The 19,363-nt window shown below is 46.4% G+C and overlaps 2 protein-coding genes across 2 annotated transcripts in view; one reads left to right on the top strand and one right to left on the bottom strand.

Annotated features, from left to right (window-relative positions):
• Syn2 (synapsin II) overlaps nt 1-19,363 on the top strand; it is a 117,285-nt gene that overhangs the window by 76,140 nt on the left and 21,782 nt on the right. The window contains exons 3-6 of the mRNA XM_013010338.1: nt 334-391; nt 1,752-1,843; nt 4,493-4,649; nt 10,385-10,474. Coding sequence (XP_012865792.1) covers nt 334-391; nt 1,752-1,843; nt 4,493-4,649; nt 10,385-10,474 — 397 coding nt within the window. The remainder of the gene's footprint in view (nt 1-333; nt 392-1,751; nt 1,844-4,492; nt 4,650-10,384; nt 10,475-19,363) is intronic.
• On the bottom strand, nt 12,383-17,637 carry Timp4 (TIMP metallopeptidase inhibitor 4). Its single transcript, XM_013010401.1, has 5 exons — nt 17,501-17,637; nt 15,944-16,041; nt 15,414-15,528; nt 13,765-13,889; nt 12,383-12,742 (listed from the first exon to the last, which is right to left on the bottom strand). The coding sequence occupies exons 1-5, from the start codon at nt 17,625-17,627 to the stop codon at nt 12,545-12,547; spliced, it is 663 nt and encodes a 220-aa protein (XP_012865855.1). The 5' UTR covers nt 17,628-17,637; the 3' UTR covers nt 12,383-12,544.

The raw sequence follows: 19,363 nt of genomic DNA, 5'->3' as shown, positions 1-19,363 counted from the left end.
TAAGAAGACCACGTGTCAGATTAGTCTGGTCTTTACCCAGAGCAACATGAGGAAATTTCCACTTCTAGACTTGAAAAAAATGAAATGCTGGGGATGAGAACATAAAATCACCAAAGCTGAGAGCAAAAGAACACTGTGGATTATTTTATAGGTGGATAAATTGAGACTCAAAGAGAGGGGATTGGCTGCTGTCTTAATGGTGTCCACAGCAGACAGTGTTAGATGTCAAGTCCTTGACCCTATTCTGCGATCTAGTGTGCGGTAGCTTCTTTTTGTGAGAGTTAATTTTTGACTTCAAATTGAATTTGTTTTTGTGTGTTTTCCTTTCTGCAGGGCCAAGTGCTTTCGGGGCAAAAAAGTCCTTGGAGATTATGATATCAAGGTAGAACAGGTAAGATCTGTCTGCATCATTACCATTATCTCAGGTTCCTGACTGGAAGCCTCAGTTCTGCCTAATACAACAGTGGTTGTACTGGATTCTGGGTGTTGTCTCTTTGCTTTTCCTAGAGCTTTTTTTCCCTGTGAGGTATAATTTTGAAGTGTCTTTGACTCCTCCATACCCCCGCTTACCCCCTCAAGTTTGAACTTGAGGCTTCATACTAGCTAGGCAGGTGCTGTACTACTTGAGTTGTGCCGCTAGTCCTCTTGATTTTTTTATTTTACAGTTTTGGTGTTGGTATAAAGGAAAGTAATGTGACTCTTGTGGGCCTCTTACAGCAACAAATCCCCTGGCTGAAAAAAACCTCGGAGGACTGTATTTTTAGGACACTGTTCACATCTCTTGATTTCTGAGTAGTCATCTGTCTGCTCATAAACGGAATCTTTTCTTTTTCTTTAGCCAGTCCTGGGGCTTGAACTCAGGGCCTGGGCACTGTCCCTGAGCTTCTTTTGCTCAAAGCTAGCACTCTACCACTTGATCCACAGCGCCACTTCTAGCCTTTTCTTTTTATGCAGTACTGAGAAATTGAACCCAGGGCTTCATGCATACTAGGTAAGCACTCTACCACTAAACCGCACTCCCGGCCCCCTACAGTAAACGCTTGAAGGGCCCATTTTTTTACCTGGCTCTGTCCCTTGCCTTGTTTTATGATAAGAGGAGCATGGGCCCACTTGGTTGAAATGGGGGATCCGATTTACATAATGTCTGTATTGTCTGTAATAGAAGTTGTTCCTCATTCATTACATAATGTCTGTATTGTGTGTAATAGAAGTTATTCCTCATTCATTACACAGTGTATTATGATTTACAGAATACTCTATCCATTTTAAATTGTTACATACAGAAAATGGATAGAAATGATCCCATTCAGGAAATTGAGATCCAAGCAGGACAAGTAATTCACTTAACAGGGGCTATTCAGGGGCAGAACAGTAGTAAAACCTACTTATTTAACCTAAAATCTAGTGCTTAAGAATTGAAATGGAGAAAGGGGGTGTTTAGCCTGGTTCACATCTCACTCTATAGAGAAGTGGCACTAAACATGCTGAGCTAGGAGTTAGAAGACCCAAGTTTGCGCTTGCCTCTAACAATGCTAAGTTTTGTTTGTCTAGAAAAGTTTAACGGAGGCAGTTTCCTCCTTAGGTAAATATGGATAATCTCTCCCACCTGTCTTGTAGGATTGCTGTGATTATTATGAAATCAGTGTGTGAAAATGCTTTGAAAACGAAATAAATGTTTGGTAGTGGGGGTGTCTCTGAAGAACTTGGCAAAGCTGGGACTTTGGAATCACTACCCTGCTGTTATTTTCCAGGCGGAGTTTTCAGAGCTCAACCTGGTAGCCCACGCCGATGGAACCTATGCTGTGGATATGCAGGTGCTCCGGAATGGCACAAAAGTTATCCGGTAAGAGCAGAGCTATCCTGGGGGCCACTGAGTCTGTCGCTAGCTCTGGCTTGAAGAGATAGCTTTCAAGTTGAGTATTACAATATGATGGCACTAGCGTGCAGGATGTACAGAACGTAATAATATTTCTTGCATGGAAGTGGTAGATAAGGAAGCCTTCTACCTTCCATGAATTCTTGGTCCAAGGGTCACGAGCACGCTTAGAGGTCACAGGATTCCTACTAGGACTCCTGTCTCCTCACTCCTAGTCAGTGCTGCTCTGTGCTTTTACCTCTCTATGCAATTCCCCAGGAACCTGAGATTCCATTGTTCGTTTGTTACTTGTTTTGCTGTACTGGCCTTGGAACTCGAGGACTGGATGCCGGACTTAGCTTTTTTTGCTCAAGGCTGGCATTCTACCACTTAAGCTATAGCTCCATTTCCAACTTTTTTGGTAGTTCACTGGAGGTGAGAGTTGTGGACTTTCCTGCCTGGGCCTACTTCAGTCTGAAATGCTCAGATCTCAGGCTCCTGAGCAGTTAGGCTACTCAGGCTCAAGCCTATAATTACCTGGTGATTCTATTGCTTTTTTTCCCCCACCAGTCCTGGGGCTTGGACTCAGGGTCTGGGTACTATCCCTGAGCTTCTTTTGCTCAAGGCTAGCACGCTACCACTTGACCCACAGTGCCACCTCTGGCTTTTTCTGTTTGTGTGATACTGAGGAATGGAACCCAGGGCTTCATGCATGCTAGGCAAGCACTCTACCACTGAGCCACATTCCTAGCTCTCTATTGCTTTTTAAAAAGTTTTCAAACATCTGATCTAATTCAGCCTTTTCTTTTATGTTGGTTTGCTTAGACTCACTCAGTAAATAGGTGGGAAGTTTTGTGCTTTGCGTGAGTACAGGACTCTTGGCCTTGTGCTCTTTCTATGTTACTCATTCCTAGGAACTCATATGTCTGATAGGAAAACCTAGGATTAGAATAGACATTGTGAATGGAAGAAAATAGAAATTACTAAACCCTTCCATTTCAGGTGGGCATCTTATAGATTGGGATGTTGTCTACCCAACAATTCTTTGAGGAAAGTAATGAGAATTCCAGATGGCAGGAAATGGTTTCTAAAGTGATATCCCCCCAGGAGGTCAATGTAGCTTCAGGTTTTCAGAAATCACACTTACTCTAGGAGTCTCTCCCTCCACTTCAGCCTTCAGTTTTCTGACTCCCAGGCTTCCAGGGTCCAACAGGATCTGGGTCAGTCACAAAGGCTGTACTAGGAGGGGGTAATGTCTAGAACTGAAAGACAGGAAGTATGAGCTTTTCTCTTTTGAAGTAAAGACAAAAAAATGCCCAAGTATAAAGTGAGCTCAGATAGATGCTACAGCTAAAGATGGACAGCTTTCTTCAACTGGAGCTAGAGTGTTATGGACATACAAACACATATGAAGCAGGGGGAGACAGAAAGATCCAGTAGCAGGGTGCCAAGAAGAATCTGGCAAAAGTAAGGCTAGCCTTTTTAGATGCCAGTATAGGAATTCAGGGTCCACCACCAGTCTAGAGTTCCATTCTTCTAACTGGTGAATAGGCTGAAGTTTGATCTCTAGCATGTGTCTGAAGTTTTCCAGTGCCCCAAAGGATCTGGGTCAGTGACAGGAAAAGCTTGACTGAGGGTATCTGGGAACTAAACACAGGTCCCAGAACTAGATTCAGAGCAACCCAAATAGACATCATGCTGACTTGATGCTAAGTCCCTGAAAGACATTTCCTTCAGCCACAGGTATTGAAGCCTGATCTCTGAGCCTGGGTTGGACTGGGTTTGTAGGTGGGAGCTGGCTGGTTGCCTGGGCAGAGGACCAGGAAGATCATTGCACATGGTGTGAAATTTCTGAGCCTTAGAACCTTGGGGGGCAGATACTGCCACAGACTGCCTCTGGGAAGATCTCTGAAACAAAAGCACAAAGACAAGAACCCCGGAACTGCAGCACAGTTATGACTAGGAAGCTCACTGGCTAGGGGTGAAATGTGGAGAGCATTCCCATGCGTGGGAACATTCTGTATTCTCAGTGCTTCCTGCAGCCATTGCTCAACCTCAGCTCTGTGAAAAATAGTTCTATCCCTCCCTAGTGCCCGCTTTGGAAGAATAACATTGGAAACTTTGGCATGCTGGCCAGCCTGACTCCTTGCTCTCTGGGGCATGATAAGGATGTTGCCTATGCTCAGGAGTAGATTTGAAGAGTTAAAGCAAAATGCTATAAGACCTGAGACCTGGCAGTAGCATGGTGAAGGCAGCCTTGGATGTGTCTTCAGTCTTCCAGGCGCTGTTATAAACAGCACCTGTGCAGCCACAGAAAGCTTCATATTATCCATGACGACAAGGAAAAAGCTTTCCCTTTAGGTGTGAGGTCTTTAAAGGTTTCTTCAGACCTGCAGTATTTCTCCCTTAGAATAAAGGGTAGTACTTAGCCCAAGGAATGAGAATTTCAGGAATCTCTTCACAGATCTCTTTTGGAAATTACCAGAACACTTTCTTAGTCCAGAAAGGAATAATAATAATAATACAATGAGGTCAGGTACTAGGCTCCTTATACCTCTCCCCCCTTGGGTTTGGAAGTGATGATGTATGACCTTTGGTGCTGGATAATGGAAAACCTTCCTCTGCATTCTTTATCAGGTCCTTCCGGCCAGACTTTGTCCTCATCCGGCAGCATGCATTTGGCATGGCAGAGAATGAGGACTTCCGCCACCTGATCATCGGCATGCAGTATGCAGGCCTCCCCAGCATCAACTCCTTGGAGTCCATTTACAACTTCTGCGACAAGCCATGGGTGGTGAGTGAGGCAACCTTTCCCCTCCTCCCAGGAGAGGCGCCGGTGTTCCCCGTGCACGGCTGAGGAGGTGGGAGAAGAGCCTCTCAGGGACATTGGGGTAGAGCAGGTTACTTCAGCAGCATGGTACTGGCTGTCATGAGCTGGACGCCTTTGCTACATAGTGGACCTGTGGCCTTTCGCCCAAGTCAAAGATTCTGGGAAGAAGTCCTTTCAGGTCTGTAGGGTCTGCTTTTGATTATTGGAAAGGCCTGAGCTCAGCAGGCCAAGTCCAGCATAGTGCACAAAACCCATCAGTGTTGTAATAACCGTAAAGTGATATTTATGTGAATCACACACTCAGATGAGCTTGAGGTTTTTTTTTTTTTTTTTTGCTGGTCTTGGAGCTTGAACTCTGGGCCAGGGTGTTGTCTCCAAGCTTCTTTTGCTCAAGGCTAGCACTCTACCACTTGAGTCACAGCTCCATTGGGCTTTTTCTGAGCAGTTTATTGGAGATAAGAGTCTCATGGACTTTCTTGCCCGGGCTGGCTTCAAACCACAATCCTCAGATCTCAGCTTCCTGAGTGAGCCACTGGTGCCAAGCTTGGAGGTACCTTTTGCGATGATCAAATCTCACCTCTTGAGAGTAAATATGTAAACTGAAAAAGGAAAGTAAGGAGTATAAAACTACTTACTAGATGGTGCCAACCTCTGAAGTTTTCTATGTCAATTTCATGTAATCTACACTAAAACCTTGCAAGGATAGTATTATTATCACTATTTTTACTTTGTACAGAGAAATAAGAACCCAAAATTTAATAACTTGCCAAAGTTATAAAGCCAGGATTTTTCTTTTCTTTTTTTTGGGGGGGTCCGGTTGTGGGGCCTGAACTCTGGGCCTGGGCGCTGTCCCTCAGCTCTTCAGCTCAAGGCTAGCGCTCTACCACTTGAGCCACAGCGCCACTTCTGGCTTTTTTCTTTTTGCTTATGTGGTGCTGAGGAATCGAACCCAGGGCCTCAGGCATGCAAGGCAAGCGCTCTACCACTGAGCCACCTTCCAAGCCCAAGCCAGGATTTTTCTAGATCACCTTGTCTTTCACATAGATGGGGCCATTATGTGAAGAAGACTTGGACTAGTTATCTCTTTGTTAGCCAGGACAGCAATGTGGGCTAGCAGGTGTCTTGTGGGAAGAGAAAGAATGAAAGAGACTAGGCTGGAGGAATGACCTGTAGTGGCTTCTGAGACACCGTGGCCTCCTCTTGTGCTCTTGTGAGACACCGTGGCCTCCTCTTGGGCCCTTCTGAGACACTGTGGGCTCCTCTCCTGCTCTTCTGCCAGCTCCAGGCTGGCCCTCTCAGAAGGAAACTCCTGCCCCTAATCACATCCTCTCACTTCCTTGTTTTTCAGTTTTTAACTATTACACACACTGCACTGCCAAGTGTCCCAGGGCTTACTGTGGTTTCTGCATCCCCTCCACCACTTAGGGAGATGGAGAGGCTATTTCTTTAACCAAACAGATCTGCCTTTCACCTCTGTTCTCCATCTTACTTTCACACCTAAACACCTCTGCTATTGACTTTTTTTTTCCCACCTGAACTGACAACTCTGCTGTTCTCTGGACACCATAGAAACCTTGAAGAGTGACGAACAGTGAGCTAGGAGTAAGTTCTGAGAGCAATGAGTGGTGGTGGTTAAGAAGGGGATGGTTGTGTCTCCAAACCCCACTTGTTCAGCTGTTTGCTGTGTGTAGCCTGCAGCTCCAGGGAGCCTCGTTCTAATCAAATAGCTAGAAAGGGTGCTGTGATCGAGTGTGCTGCCAATCCCAGAAGAGCATATGGAGCTCTTTCCTAGGTCTCCCCTTTCTCCCCAATCATATCGCCTTCCTCTTACTTGTTTGCAGGAGGAATACTTGCTAGAATTTGGCTCCCTCTTAGGCACATAGGGTGATGCTGCTATCATGAACTTTTTCTGGGTGATTTTACTACTAAACCTCTGTGCCTTGGATCTTTGTCTACTAATCTGGATTGGTAGTACCTGCCACCCATTTACCAGCCTGATGCTTGTAGTCTCCTGCTGTCTGAGACCTCTTAAAGAAGCTCATTCTGTGGTTTCTTTTCCTAAACTGTGGTACAGGCCAGGGAAGGGAGGGCAAGGGGAGCCTGTGCCTAGGGCTTTATCCCTCCTGGGATCTGGTGAGGGGTCACACTCTCACCCATTCACAAGCCCAGAACATTGCCTTTGGCATCTCATGAGATCGGTGAGGTTCTTGGCCACACACCAAGTTCTCCCTTGAACTTCACTGAGCAGCTGCTATGCAAATGATATTCCACATGTTGTTCTCTACTCGAATGGAAATGGACAGATTTGGTAACTTCAAGGGGAGAAGGGTCCTTCTGAGAGAATGACTTTGGTTCATGTTTCTACATTTTCCTACTGTGACTGCTTACTATGAGAAGCCTCTGGTGGTTTGGAAAAGGCTCTTCCTTGTACTAGCATGCCTAGGACGAGGCATTGGCTGGGGCAGGCTAATAGATTTCACTGCCTTGTTAGTAAAAGCAGCATTCCAGAGAAAATAAGAATGCTTCCACCCCTCAATGCTATAAATTCATCTGAATTCCTGCCACTCTTTTAGAGATGGATAAACTAGGGTAAAATTAAAACATTTGACCATCAGAAGAGGTGAGGATAACATATATTTAAACAGATCTTAAAATCTTATTTCTTCCATGAATTCTCTCTCTTCTCTCCTCTCTCCTCTCTCCCCCAACCCTCTCTCTCTGTCAGCTCTTCAGCTGACAGAGTGTCAGCTCAAGGCTGGCACTCTACCACTTGAGCCACAGTGCTACTTCTGGTTTTCTGATGGTTTATCAGAGATGAGAGTCTTGCGGACTTTCTTTCCCAGGCTGGCTTTGAACCGTGATCCTCAGATCTCAGCCTCCTGAGTAGCTGGGATTATAGGTGTGAGCCACCAGTGCCCAGCTAAGGTTGTGTGTATGCAGTTGCCTGCTTTTTTTTTTTAAATAGCTTTTTATTTTCCTCCCAGAACAGAAGATTGAACTCAGGGCCTTGCACTTACCAGGCAAGCGCTCTTCCACTGAGATAAATCCCCAACCCCATGAATTCTTCTTTAATTCAATGGATAAGTGTTTATATGAACATATTTCCTTGTTCATTGACTCAGATCCCAAACTAATTCTTTGGTCTGTGAGTGGAGAAAATAATCCTTATCAGATATTACATTTATTTAATTGGTAACTGTGTACCTGTAATCCAAGTTTCCAGGGAGGGAGAGGTTAGATGCCAAGCCCAGTACCTTAAGCAGAAATGGACTGCTGGCAATCAGGTGAGGAGGGTGGAGTAGGCTCTCTGGGACCCAACTGAAGTGTGGGAACTGGCTGTCATCTTAGCCTTGGCTGTCCCTGGGCTCTGAGAGTCTGCCGGGGGCCTTCCTGGCATCGGCATGGTGTCTGTGTAACTCACCCACATGTGGGGAAGATAAAGTCCCACATGCCTTGGTGCTGTGCCAGAGCGTGGGCTACAGCAGGACAGAGGTCATGAGGCAGAGCTGGCATCAGCGCTCAGGGGAGGCTGGAGGGCCGGGCAGAGCAGAGTCTTTCCACTCTTAGGTGGGCATCACATCTTAAAGGTTAGATGGGGCTGTGGGGAGAATGAGAGAAAACAGGGAAGTTCCAAGGGGTGGTCTTGACTGTGGAACCAAAGCACGGTGAAGACAGCAGGACACAATGGAGGCTGCTTTTCTATACAGCCCCAGCTGAGCCAGGAGCCTACCATTCCCTCTACTTCTGTAACTGGGGGTGGGGTGGGAGGGGGCGCGAGGGAGGCAGGTGTGGTGTGGAGATCATCTGAAGTCTCTTCCATCCATGAAATCGTAGAGGCTTGAGAACTCAGGAATCACACTTTCAGTCCCAGAGGAGGCCTTAAGTCTAGTCACACTAGAGGGTGCGACTCAGGAATTTCAGAAGTTTTGAACCAGGTTGGAAATAACAAAATCCTATCTCTTTCCACAAAAGAACCACAGCAAATGACTGCTTGAAGTTCAGTTTGATGAAGCTTAGGAGGAAATGGAATAAAAGTATATTCTTTGGAGTACAAAATTTGAGGAACTGAAATTGAGCCTTGTTTATTTTCTTTTTTATGAAGAAAATGTAGCTTGGAAAGGAGAAATCTTTTGCTAAGGACATCTTTCAAGTTAGGAGGAAGAACAGGAACTGGAAGACTCCCCTTTCTTAACATCCCAGCTCTGAGCTTTCTCCACTCCTACTCATGCCCTGCCTGGCCCACCTGCCAACAATCCTTACAGAGAGTAGGACAGAAGTGTTTGTAAAATGTTCTAGCTTTCCTTTCTCTGATAAGTAGAGCTGTGACAACTTTCCCTTCTAGTAGTTCCAGCTGTTGGTGTCATGGAGGGTGAACAGATCTAATCGCTCTAGGGAGAAGATGCTAGTATCGTCTTGTTGCCCGGACACTGGGGATGGTGGCATGAGATACGTGGGTAGTGTGCACGGCCCTTTTCCTGTGGGAAGAACGTGGCCTGTGGAACTGACAAGCAGCTATTGGAGCAGTTGGAGTGACTCAGAAGGGACCTGCCTATGAAGCTAGTTCAAGGACTGTGTCACATTGGGCAGTTGTCCCTTTGGTTCTGCAGTTATAAAGTACCATGGAGTGTTGGATGTACACCAGTAGCCCCCAACCCTAACACTGTACGTATGTATGCTTTACCTATGCTCCTTGAAGCTGTACCTCTTTCTCATAGGTAAAGGGTCTAGCCAGTTGTTGTTGTTGTTTGGTCTGGTCGTGGGGCCTGAACTCTGGGCCTGGGCTCTGTCCCTCAGCTCTTCAGCTCAAGGCTAGCGCTCTACCACTTGAGCCACAGCGCCACTTCCAGCTTTTTTCTTTTTGCTTATGTGGTGCTGAGGAATCGAACCCAGGGTCTCATGCATGCAAGGCAAGCGCTCTACCACTGAGCCACCTTCCCAGCCCCTCTAGTCAGTTCTTTGGATGAATGAATCAGATCCCCAAAGGTGGGTCTGCCTTCCATGTACTCTATAACAGTTTACTCATGATGCACCCTGCTCACACTCTGGTGACTGCAGCTCACAGGGAAGCGGCTGTTTCTTTGCCTGGCATTGAGCTTTCAACACTTGCCCCATGTTACCTCTTTAGCTTTGTCTCACGCCACTGTTTACAGTAGCAGCTATTTAGGGTTTGAACCCTGAGTTTACTCTTACTTTTTTCTTTTTGAGTCACTAGTTCCAATCTTAGTCTTACCTCTTCTCATTTCTGTGATTTTAGTTAGGTTTACTACCCTCTCTGAGCCTCATCCATAAAATGAACATGATAGTGCACCTAGTTCATCAATTTGATATGAAGATTTAATGAGAAACAACTAAAATTAAGTAGGTAATCAAAGAATGTTAAGACATGTTACTTGTGAGAGGAGGAGAGGAGAGTGAAATTAAAAAAAAAGAAAGGGATGGAGGGAAGGAGGAAAAGAGGGAGGAAAAAATGGTTTTACTGTGTAACCTGTGCTAGCTTCAGATTTACAGACATCCTGGCTCAGCATCCGAGCACAAGGTTCAGGTGTGAACTACAGTGCTTGCCTTCTATACTTGTCAAATATCTTCAACATACTTGATCTCTACAGAGCAAATGCTCAATAATTGATGAACTGATTCTTTGTCTTTCTGTTCCAGAAGTTGTCTTAGAGAAGCCAAAAATGCTTTCTTCTCTTTTGCAGTTTGCCCAGATGGTGGCCATCTACAAAACATTGGGAGGAGAGAAGTTCCCACTCATTGAGCAGACATACTACCCCAACCACAAAGAGATGGTAGGTATCTGAGTGAGTACCTGCGTCTCTGCTCCTCACCCTCTGAGCCTACCTGCACAGGAACTCAGAGGCCCAGCCTATTGGGGTATCATTGTAGGGCTAGAAAATCTCAGTTTTCACTAAAGTCTCTTGGTTTTGTATTCTGGAGATAAAATTGGAAACAGCAGAAACAAGGGCAGTTTACTCAGTCTGAGAGTAGCAAACCTGTGGATCAACAGTCAGAAGATCTCATTACTTTGGGTTTACCTGCAGCCGTGCTGTGTGTCATTGGACAAGTGACATTCTTCCTGTGCTGTGTGTCAATTTCTCAAGCAGACAGTCCGGTGGACATAACTGTCCTTCACCAGGGTATCTAATATGGTATGCACAAAATTGAAGTAAAAACCTTCTAGGAATGAGTATCACACCTGAGATACAAGTTATTTCTCCTGTTGTTACTTCCAGACCTCTCCTCCCTTGTCTAACCTTCACACAGTGATATTGCTGGAATAACACTGCTCTCCAAGTCCCTGAAGGAGATCAGGAGACAAAGAGATAGGATGGTTGTTGTTGAGGAGATCATTGCTAATGTTTTTTTCTGCCAGAGCAACCTGGGGCTCAAGTTTTCATCTTTCCAATCTCTATCCTCTCTGCCCAAGGCTGGTGTGACCCTGCTTAGCCCGCCAGGGACAGCTCCCTGATAAAGCCTGCCAAGTGTTGTGCTCTGGGATGGTGAGCATGTTTGTTCCCCTCCATTTTTAGCATTTTTGTGTATCCAGAGCCTCCTTCTGGCACCTTGTACATGGTCCTGCTGAATAGAAGATGACAACTGAGAAGGAAAGGAAGAAAGAAAGAAAGAAAGAAAGACAATTTCCATTATGTTTGCCAGAACTTCCCCAGAAAGAGGCTTTGGGATTTTAAGCCTTTGTCCTTTATGAATCGTGGGTGTCAGCACTATGGCTTTCCATCTAGGGTGAGCCAAAAAGGCATGCAGAGGCTGAGGAGCCCTCACATCTGTCTGAGCTTTCAGACAGCCCAAGACACGGTGGTGAGGAGACTGAGCTGAAAGGTGGGAGGGTCTCCACGCGGCAGGGTCAGAGCTGGCCTTTTTCTCCTCTAATACCTTGCAGATCTGATCACCAAAAAATAGCAACAAGTACAAGGTGGACTCCTCCTCTAGCACCTTTTCCCTCTAGGGGAAAAGATGTTGTTTCTTTCTTGTCCTCTATCCTCAAGAGAAGAGGTGTTCAAAGTGGATGCATGGGGGATGTCAGCTCTACAAGATAAATGCTTCTTTAGTTTGAAAAAAAAAAGGTGAAGTAGGAATTAAGACATTACTAACCTAAAAGAGGCAGCAGAAAAACCATGTGGACATCATTTGAGGGCATTAGAGGCTTTTCAACCTGAAGTGAAAAACGTCTGTTCTTAGATAGTAAGTCTACTTTTGTTCAAAGAAGGGTGCTAATTGGGCTGGGCCTGCCAGGTGTAGAGTCGGGTTCGCAGCCCAGGGAGTGGAGTTAGACTGTCTGAATCCTCTTAGCCACTCTACCAAGCAGATAAAAATGTATTAGAGTACTAAGATGAGTTGAAGGGGTGGGAGTAAAGGATACACAGGCATAGTATATTGTTCATTTCATTTCTGCCAACTGCCTCTGCTAGCATACATCCCAAGGCTGTTCATCTCAAGGGTGTCTTAGGCCCCATTTCTCCCCTACTGTATCAGTTAAGAAAAAGAAAACCACGTTTTCCTGAAGAGAAAAGAGACTAGCTCTGGCTTTGAAAGGTAAACTAGGCCAGAATTAAACTTGCAGTACTAAGATAGCCAGTGGGGCGTGGGATATGAGGAAAAGGTCTGAGGACAAGTCAGAAAAGCATGCTACCTTCCTCAGCCCCCAGGCTGCGGGCTGGAGGCTTAGACACAAGCTGTAACATGGTCCATCCCTGCCATGATGCTGGTCTGGCCGTCCGCTTGTTACTTTCTGTTGGTTAGCAGCAACAGAGCAGGTGGTGATGGTCAGAGCGCCACAGGGGAAAAGAGAACGGTTTTGGTCTTCAGGACTCTTGAAGGGTTGAGGCAGTCACTATTTCCTACTAGGGCTGGATGATGTCAACAAGCTCCTTCCTGAGATGCAGGTGGCCCGGGTACCAACGGCAGGTGCCATCAACATGTTTCATGCAGATGTAATGCTGGGCCTGGTACCCATAGAGCTTCCGTTCCAACAGCCAGTCTGTCCAGAGGCAGTCATTGGAGGCCGGGATGGTACAGGGCACTGAATAGCACGTGGTGATCTAGTCATGAACAGCACATCATCAAAGTGAGTAGAAGGCGCTGCCTCTCATATATCGCTGCCTCCCGTATATCCTCATGGACCATGTCAACTGCCCTTGTCTAGGAACCCTTTTCTAGTCCCCAAACTGACCTCTGAATTCTCCCCCATGCTCCCTATGAATACTATCACTATATAAGTCATCTCTGGGATCAGCCCTACGTGGCTGACCTTGAGCAAGTAGTTTCTCTTCCCAGAGCATTCTTTTCTTTATCTTAAATGGAAATAATAATTCTTCACAAATTTCTTGTAGAGACTAAATTGAAATTTTACAATAAATTGACTGTCACAGAGCCTGCAGAGTGTAGTCTTAGTCTCCCTCTCCCTCTGTTGATTTTTCTTTTTTCTTCTTCTTCTTTTTATTTTTTTTGCCGGTTGTGGGGCCTGAACTCTGGGCCTGGGTGCTGTCCCTCAGCTCTTCAGCTCATGGCTAGGGCTCTGCTTATGTGGTGCTGAGGAATCGAACCCAGGGCCTCATGCATTGGAGTCGAGCACTCTACCACTGAGCCACCTTCCCAGCCCTGTTGATTTTTCTTGTGCGTTGTTGTTACTATTATTGTTGGGACTAATGCATTAATTTTGTTTAAGTCAGAATTACATTATTGTTGTTGTTTGAGTCAGGGTCTCACTGTGTCACCTAGATTGGCCTTAAACTTGTGATTCTCCCACCTCATCCTCCTCAGTGGTGGGATTGCAGGTGTGTTCCACCAAGCCCAGCTTAGACTCTATTTAAATGGTGGCTATGTTAGTGTCATCTCGTCTGCTTTATATGGTGGCTGCATTCTCAGCTAAAACAGAAGTATTTTGAGATTGGGGACTATGGAGTCCGTTGCTTTCCCAGCCCAGCGTCTATGTCACATGTCAAATACAGCATAGTAAGTCATACTTATACATTTGAGTGAAAAAAGACACGAAGGATGAGGTTACAAGGCCCAAGACCTTTCTCCTGCCCCCCAAAAGACCTTGGAAATGACATTCCCTTACTTGGCAGCCACAGTTCAGAAGATAGTGATGATTCAGACTTTCCCTCTGCACCAAGGACAGGTCCTCCCAGGGCTCAATGTAATTGCACAGATGGATGAAGACTTTTCCATCACCACGGACCTGGCCTTTGTGGGAAGACAGAAGAATCTGTTCTTAGAGCTCGAGTCACTACAAAGCCCCAAACGGCTGCCACTTGATTGCCTGTGTACTTTTTGACTTTTGCTTTTGTCCTGGGCATTGAACCTGGGCCTCACTCACGCTAAGCATATATTCTGCCACAAGTCTACTCCAGCCCCCCCAAAGCCTTTTTAGTGGCAGTGGGGAAATGGGGCTCAATGAAGGGACAGAAAAACCAATGACTTTTTATAGCAAGGAGACCAATACATTCTGTTTGTAAAAGGTAGAATTGTGGGATCCTTTTCTTTTACTATGGTGAGGAGGAAGTGGGATTAAAATCAGACTGGAGGGTCAGGGTTGTAGCTGTCATAGAGTGCTTGCTTAGGATGCATGAGGCCTCATCTTGATACCCAGCATTGCAAAAGGAGGGAGGGAGGGGAGGAGGGGGTGAGAGAGAGAAGAGAGGAGAGACAGGGAAAGAGAGAGGAGAAGGCAGAAAGAGAGAGACTAACTTTGAGTGGGACTCCCTTTTTTTTTTAATCATTTCTAGCTGTGTTACCTTAAAGAAAGTCACATAACCTCTGAGCCTCAGGGGTAGGAATAATAATATTGTTGTCAAGAGGAGGTGAGAGAATGTCTATAGAGCTCCCTGTACTGTTGTAGGCTAAAAGAAGATGTTAAAAACAGGTTCCCTTCCCTTTTCCAGTCTTTCCCAGTACCTAACCTACTAGTCTCCTGTCCTATGGATGCTTACCTTGGTGAATCTTGCCCTCTAGGAAAGTTCTCCTGCTTTAGCAATCAAGCTCCTCCAATCTTTGCCTGCCTGCCCTTTCCCTCTCTCCCTCCTTCCCTCCTTCCTTCCTTCCTTTCCTCCCTCCTTCCCTCCCTCCTTCCTTCCCTCTTTCCTTCCTTCCTTCCCTCCCTCCCTTCCCTCCTTTCTTCCTCCTTCCTTACCTTTCCTCCTTCCCTCCTTTCTTCCTTCCTTCCTCCCTCCTTCCATAGTGAAACTTCCCTGATTGTTCACAACCCTACAAATAACTCTTTTCCCCGAGTTCCAATATCTCGCAGTGTTATATTCATTCATTCACCGAGTTATATTCTTGTGTGTCGCTTTAACGTTCTATCCCAAACAATTTAGTGTGGAAGAAGCTTGCCTGGGCCCAAGTTCATGGAGAATTGTGGTAGACTCAAGTCTCACATTAGGGCATGTGCAAATGGTAGAGTTGTAAACACAAAAGAAGCAACTTCAGAGAGCAGATTTTGACTTAAGTGCCAAAAATCTTACACCAATTAAAACCGTTTCCTGTTGAAACTAGCCACCCTAGACTTATTCTTAATATAGTGACTAAGTGGCAAGATTACTCTAATAGACTCATGAACTGATGGAGCTTGTTAGTTGATTAAAGTCACAGCTCTGTTTTATGTCTAAGAAAATGCCACTGGACTCAACCTGCTACTCAAAGAAGCCCCTGGCTTCTGTCTCACTAACTTTCTTAGGACAGACTCTCAGGCAATTTCTGCCTAACACTTACCAGTCAGCAGGTACTGCTTTTGGCTGTTGGCTTCTAGTTTCACTCCACAGAGTGAGGAGTCAAATGGTGTATAGATATATTGAACATCCTTGACTTTCTCAAACCCTTTAAACATCTGAAAGGCAATTACAAAGAGAAATACCAGGTCAATGAGCACAAATGTGTATTAACAGACAAAAGTGTCTCATTTCTTGGTCTGAAAAATGAGGCAGAATGCTAGTTGGCATACCGATGGTAAACAGATGGCTCTACCAAGTTGTATCTGTCTTTAAAAAATGGCTAAACCTCGATTGATTTCATTGAGAGGGAGGTACCTAGTGATCCTGTGTGCAAACAGATGCAGGGCCATGTGGACATGAAGGCCCACCTGTCTTGTCCTGTCGTGTTGTGCCATTTGGATTCTATAGGCCTGCCCCCAACCAGAGGAGCACTGAGCTGGAGTGCCTGTCACTTACAGACCCACCCTGCTTAGCGCACAGCCTCTCCTCCCATCAGCCCCCGGGTCATGGACCTGTCCTGCCCCCACGTACCTTTATCTGTTTGATTTCATACCGCACCATCTTTTCACTGTCAGCAGGGTTTGCACTGGCAGGAACTACCTTCTCACTGGAGATTTTGGCCCGAATCACTGCATGGAAAGAGAAAAGAGGGAGCCTTCAGCCCTTGTGGGGGTGATGACCCTGAGATAGGGATGATGTGGGGGTTCTGGGGGTTCCTGGTTGAGGCATTACTGGGTTGAGAGCAGGGGGCTGGAAACTTCTGCTCTCCAGTTGTTCCGGGTTCCAAATCCCTCAGGGTTGTTAGATCCTCAACCTCAGTGCTTTTTTTTTTTTTTTTTTGGCCATTGTAATCCATGAGTTTGGAAAGATCTGGCTCTCCATAGTCCTGGGTGTAGTAATCAAGAGGATAGAGCCAGGGTAGAAGGGGTGAGGATCGTCTGCTTGGGTAGCTCAGAGCGTACCCCAAATTGTGTTAATATGTTAATTGAATTAAAAAACACCCTGATCCTACACTGAGGAAGTTCAGTTCTTGCCACTTGGGCATTATTCAAAACTAGGAGTCTTTGCTTCCATTTTTTTTCTTTGCATGGGGAGCAGTAAATGTTTCTCCATTTTTTCATTTTTCCTGTTATACTAAAATAAGTCATTGCTAAAACATAAAAATTATGTATGAAAGATTTTTTTTCTGTGTCTGGCTTTATACTACCACAGGACCTCCCAAGTGTGATTAAGACAGGGTTCCCATCCTGCAGAATTCTTGGTCTAGAGGAGGACTTACATGTAAAGAACAATAGCATACAAGAAAAAAAAGAACAATAGCACAGCAGAGTAGGAGCACAAAGATTAGAGATACTGTGGTAACACCAAGGAGTCAAGAAGCTTTCAGAGAAACAGAGACCTGAGCAGGCATTAGAAGTTGAATAGTAGCTCACCAGAAATTTAACGATAAGAAGGCAGAGAACGGAAAGGCAAAACGTGTGTGTTGAAATGCATCCTGGTTGGCAACCTCAGTTATAGGCCTGGACAGAGACAGGTATTACAATGCAGGGCTGGGAATGTGGCTTAGTGGTAGAGTGCTTGCCTAGCATGCATGAAGCCCTGGGTTCCATTCCTCAGTACAACATACACAGAAAAGGCCAGAAGTGGTGCTGTGGCTCGAATAGTCAAGTGTTAGCCTTAAGCACAGAGAGGCTCAGGGACAGTGCCCAGGCCCTGAGTTCCAGCCCCAGGATTGGCAAAAACAAAACAAAAAAACTACAGTGCAATAACACATATACACACAAAATACCCCTCTCCCTCACAGGCTCGCGCACACACACATGTGCACGCACACACACATACATATTCAATATTTCAGTCATTCTGAGCAGTAACCGGACAACCCCAGTGACATCTCATACACTGATACTGGGCAATTGCAGCGTGGCAGAGCTGAGGGGGCTGCCGTGGATGATCCTCTCACAGCCGTTATTCCCTACAAATCAGCCTCAGCAGAAGGCACCTTTTCCCTTTAGACTTCTGCTCCAGAGTCCTACACCAGTCCTCCCACAGCCACCCCTGCTGAGGACCCCGTGGGCCTCAACTCACCAAGTGCAGAGTGGCAGACGTGCTGCTGGGGGTGGGCAGGGGCACAGCTGCACGCCTCCCCCAGCCCCGGTGGCCACAGCACTGCCAGTAGCCGCAGCAGCAGCAGTGCCCAGGGGCTCCAGGGCATGACACTGCAGAGCCCCCTCTAAGTCTGGGGGTGGAAACTGCTCCTGCAGAACGCCTTGTGGCCCTCTGCCCACGCTTTATGAGGGGGCTCTAGGACCAGTCCCTCTCAGATAGGTTCCGCCCTCCTTTGGCTATAGGCCCACCCATGGCTGCAGGACCTGAGGTCCTCCTGACCGACAGACTAAACTGAAGAGCAAAGCCTGGAGAGTCTGAGCAATTAAGACCTCTAGAAACCGAGGGAAGGCACTGGGAGAGGGGATGGTGTCCAGGGCAGGAAGACAGCGAGAGCAATGAAGCCATGCATGAGCAGAAAGATGGAGGTACTGCCATTCACACAGGAGGAGCCAGTGAGGAGCGGCACAGACAGAGAGGAAGAGACGTGCTGAAATCAGAGAGAGGCAGGCAGAATTACAACAGGCAAAAAGATGGTGACAGAGAAGGACGATTCCTCGCTGGGCTGCACGCTGGGAATGAGACAGGCTACTCAGGCCTCCTTTCAGCTGCAGGAAGTGTTTTCAATGCCCTATTTATGAGGCTCCAAAGCAGCAGCAAACAGTTGGGGAATAGGACAGAGAAAGTTGGGGTGTGTGTGTGTGTGTCTTGGCTCTGTCAGCTGGGGGGTGGGGAGGGATGTCTGAGAGGCAGCCAGAGTTTTAGAAACACTTTGCTCGCAGCCTGGCCTTCAGTCTGCAGATAGCAGAGGCAGCGCTCTCAGTGGGCAGACTCAAAGCCTTGTGTCCACACCCTGGGCTACATTGATTCTTAATTCATGTCACTGCCATGTTCCCCCCACACACACCCCGCGACTGTGGTGATGTAGAAGGCAGGCCAGATCAAAACCAAGAAGCAAGCCTGGCCCACTGTTGGTTAGCACAGTGCACAGGGGTCCGCTGAGAGACGTAGCATTCCAGCTGCAGGTGTCACAGGGGTGGGCTAGACTCTGCTCCTATCACTAGACAGTTCTGTGACCTTCATAACTTGTTCTTCATAAAATAAGACTGAACTACTTTTTCCTTTCTCTTTCTGACTGGGAGATCAAGCCCAGGGCCTCAAACATGGCAGGTTTCATCCTCAGCTCTGAAGTACATGATTTATTTCTAAAGCGAGTCTTTCCCACAGCTTGGATTGGCTTCGGCCAGGAGTGCTGAAGTCCTCAAGTCAGATTCTCTCAAACATCTCGTCACACCTACCTTCCATGAGAATCTGACTTGTCACCAGAGTCAGCCCTGTTTTCTTTAGAGGATGCCTTTCCTGGGACAGTACTAGTGACATTTGACAAACAAAAGAGAACTGAGTCAGGCTGTGAAGATGACAGGGCCAAGTTGGTGTGCAAATTGGTTCTTTATACAGTCCAAACCAAGGCAGGTTGTTATTTAAAGCATTCAGTTCAGTCTCATTTGAGAAACACAAAGGCTGGGGCTCATTGATGCAAAGTAACTTACGGAAAGTTGTTGGGACGCGCAAAGCCATGTGTCCCAGGGTGTGGTGCGCCTCCTCCTCCACCCCACTACTTCTTCCACCTGCATTTTGTTGCAGCTTGAAATCCTGCCTGTGAAGGGTAATTCCACCTTTAAATTGTGCCTTTAGATTTTATTGTTCCTCTTTCTTGAGCTACCACAAAGAGTTTACTTTAAGAAGGCCTTCCAAAGGATAATTATACTGAGTTCTTACATTGTTTCTCCTCCAAACCCCACACTGGATGGAAGCAGGCCTTAGTATACCAAGCTGCTAAGCTGT

Source organism: Dipodomys ordii, unplaced genomic scaffold, assembly GCF_000151885.1.
Source record: "Dipodomys ordii isolate 6190 unplaced genomic scaffold, Dord_2.0 Scaffold12, whole genome shotgun sequence".
NCBI classification, from domain to species: domain Eukaryota; kingdom Metazoa; phylum Chordata; class Mammalia; order Rodentia; family Heteromyidae; genus Dipodomys; species Dipodomys ordii.
Note: the sequence above shows the minus strand (reverse complement) of the source record. Positions and strands in the feature narration are given on the sequence as shown.

What these genes read in the sequence shown, in the direction of transcription:
- Timp4 (XM_013010401.1), bottom strand. Translation starts at nt 17,627, where the DNA reads ATGCCCTGGAGCCCCTGGGCACTGCTGCTGCTGCGGCTACTGGCAGTG. An exon ending in CGTCTGCCACTCTGCACTTG is followed by an intron (nt 16,042 to 17,500) that starts GTGAGTTGAGGC and finishes CTTTCCATGCAG; the next exon opens with TGATTCGGGCCAAAATCTCC. An exon ending in ATGAAATCAAACAGATAAAG is followed by an intron (nt 15,529 to 15,943) that starts GTACGTGGGGGC and finishes ATTGCCTTTCAG; the next exon opens with ATGTTTAAAGGGTTTGAGAA.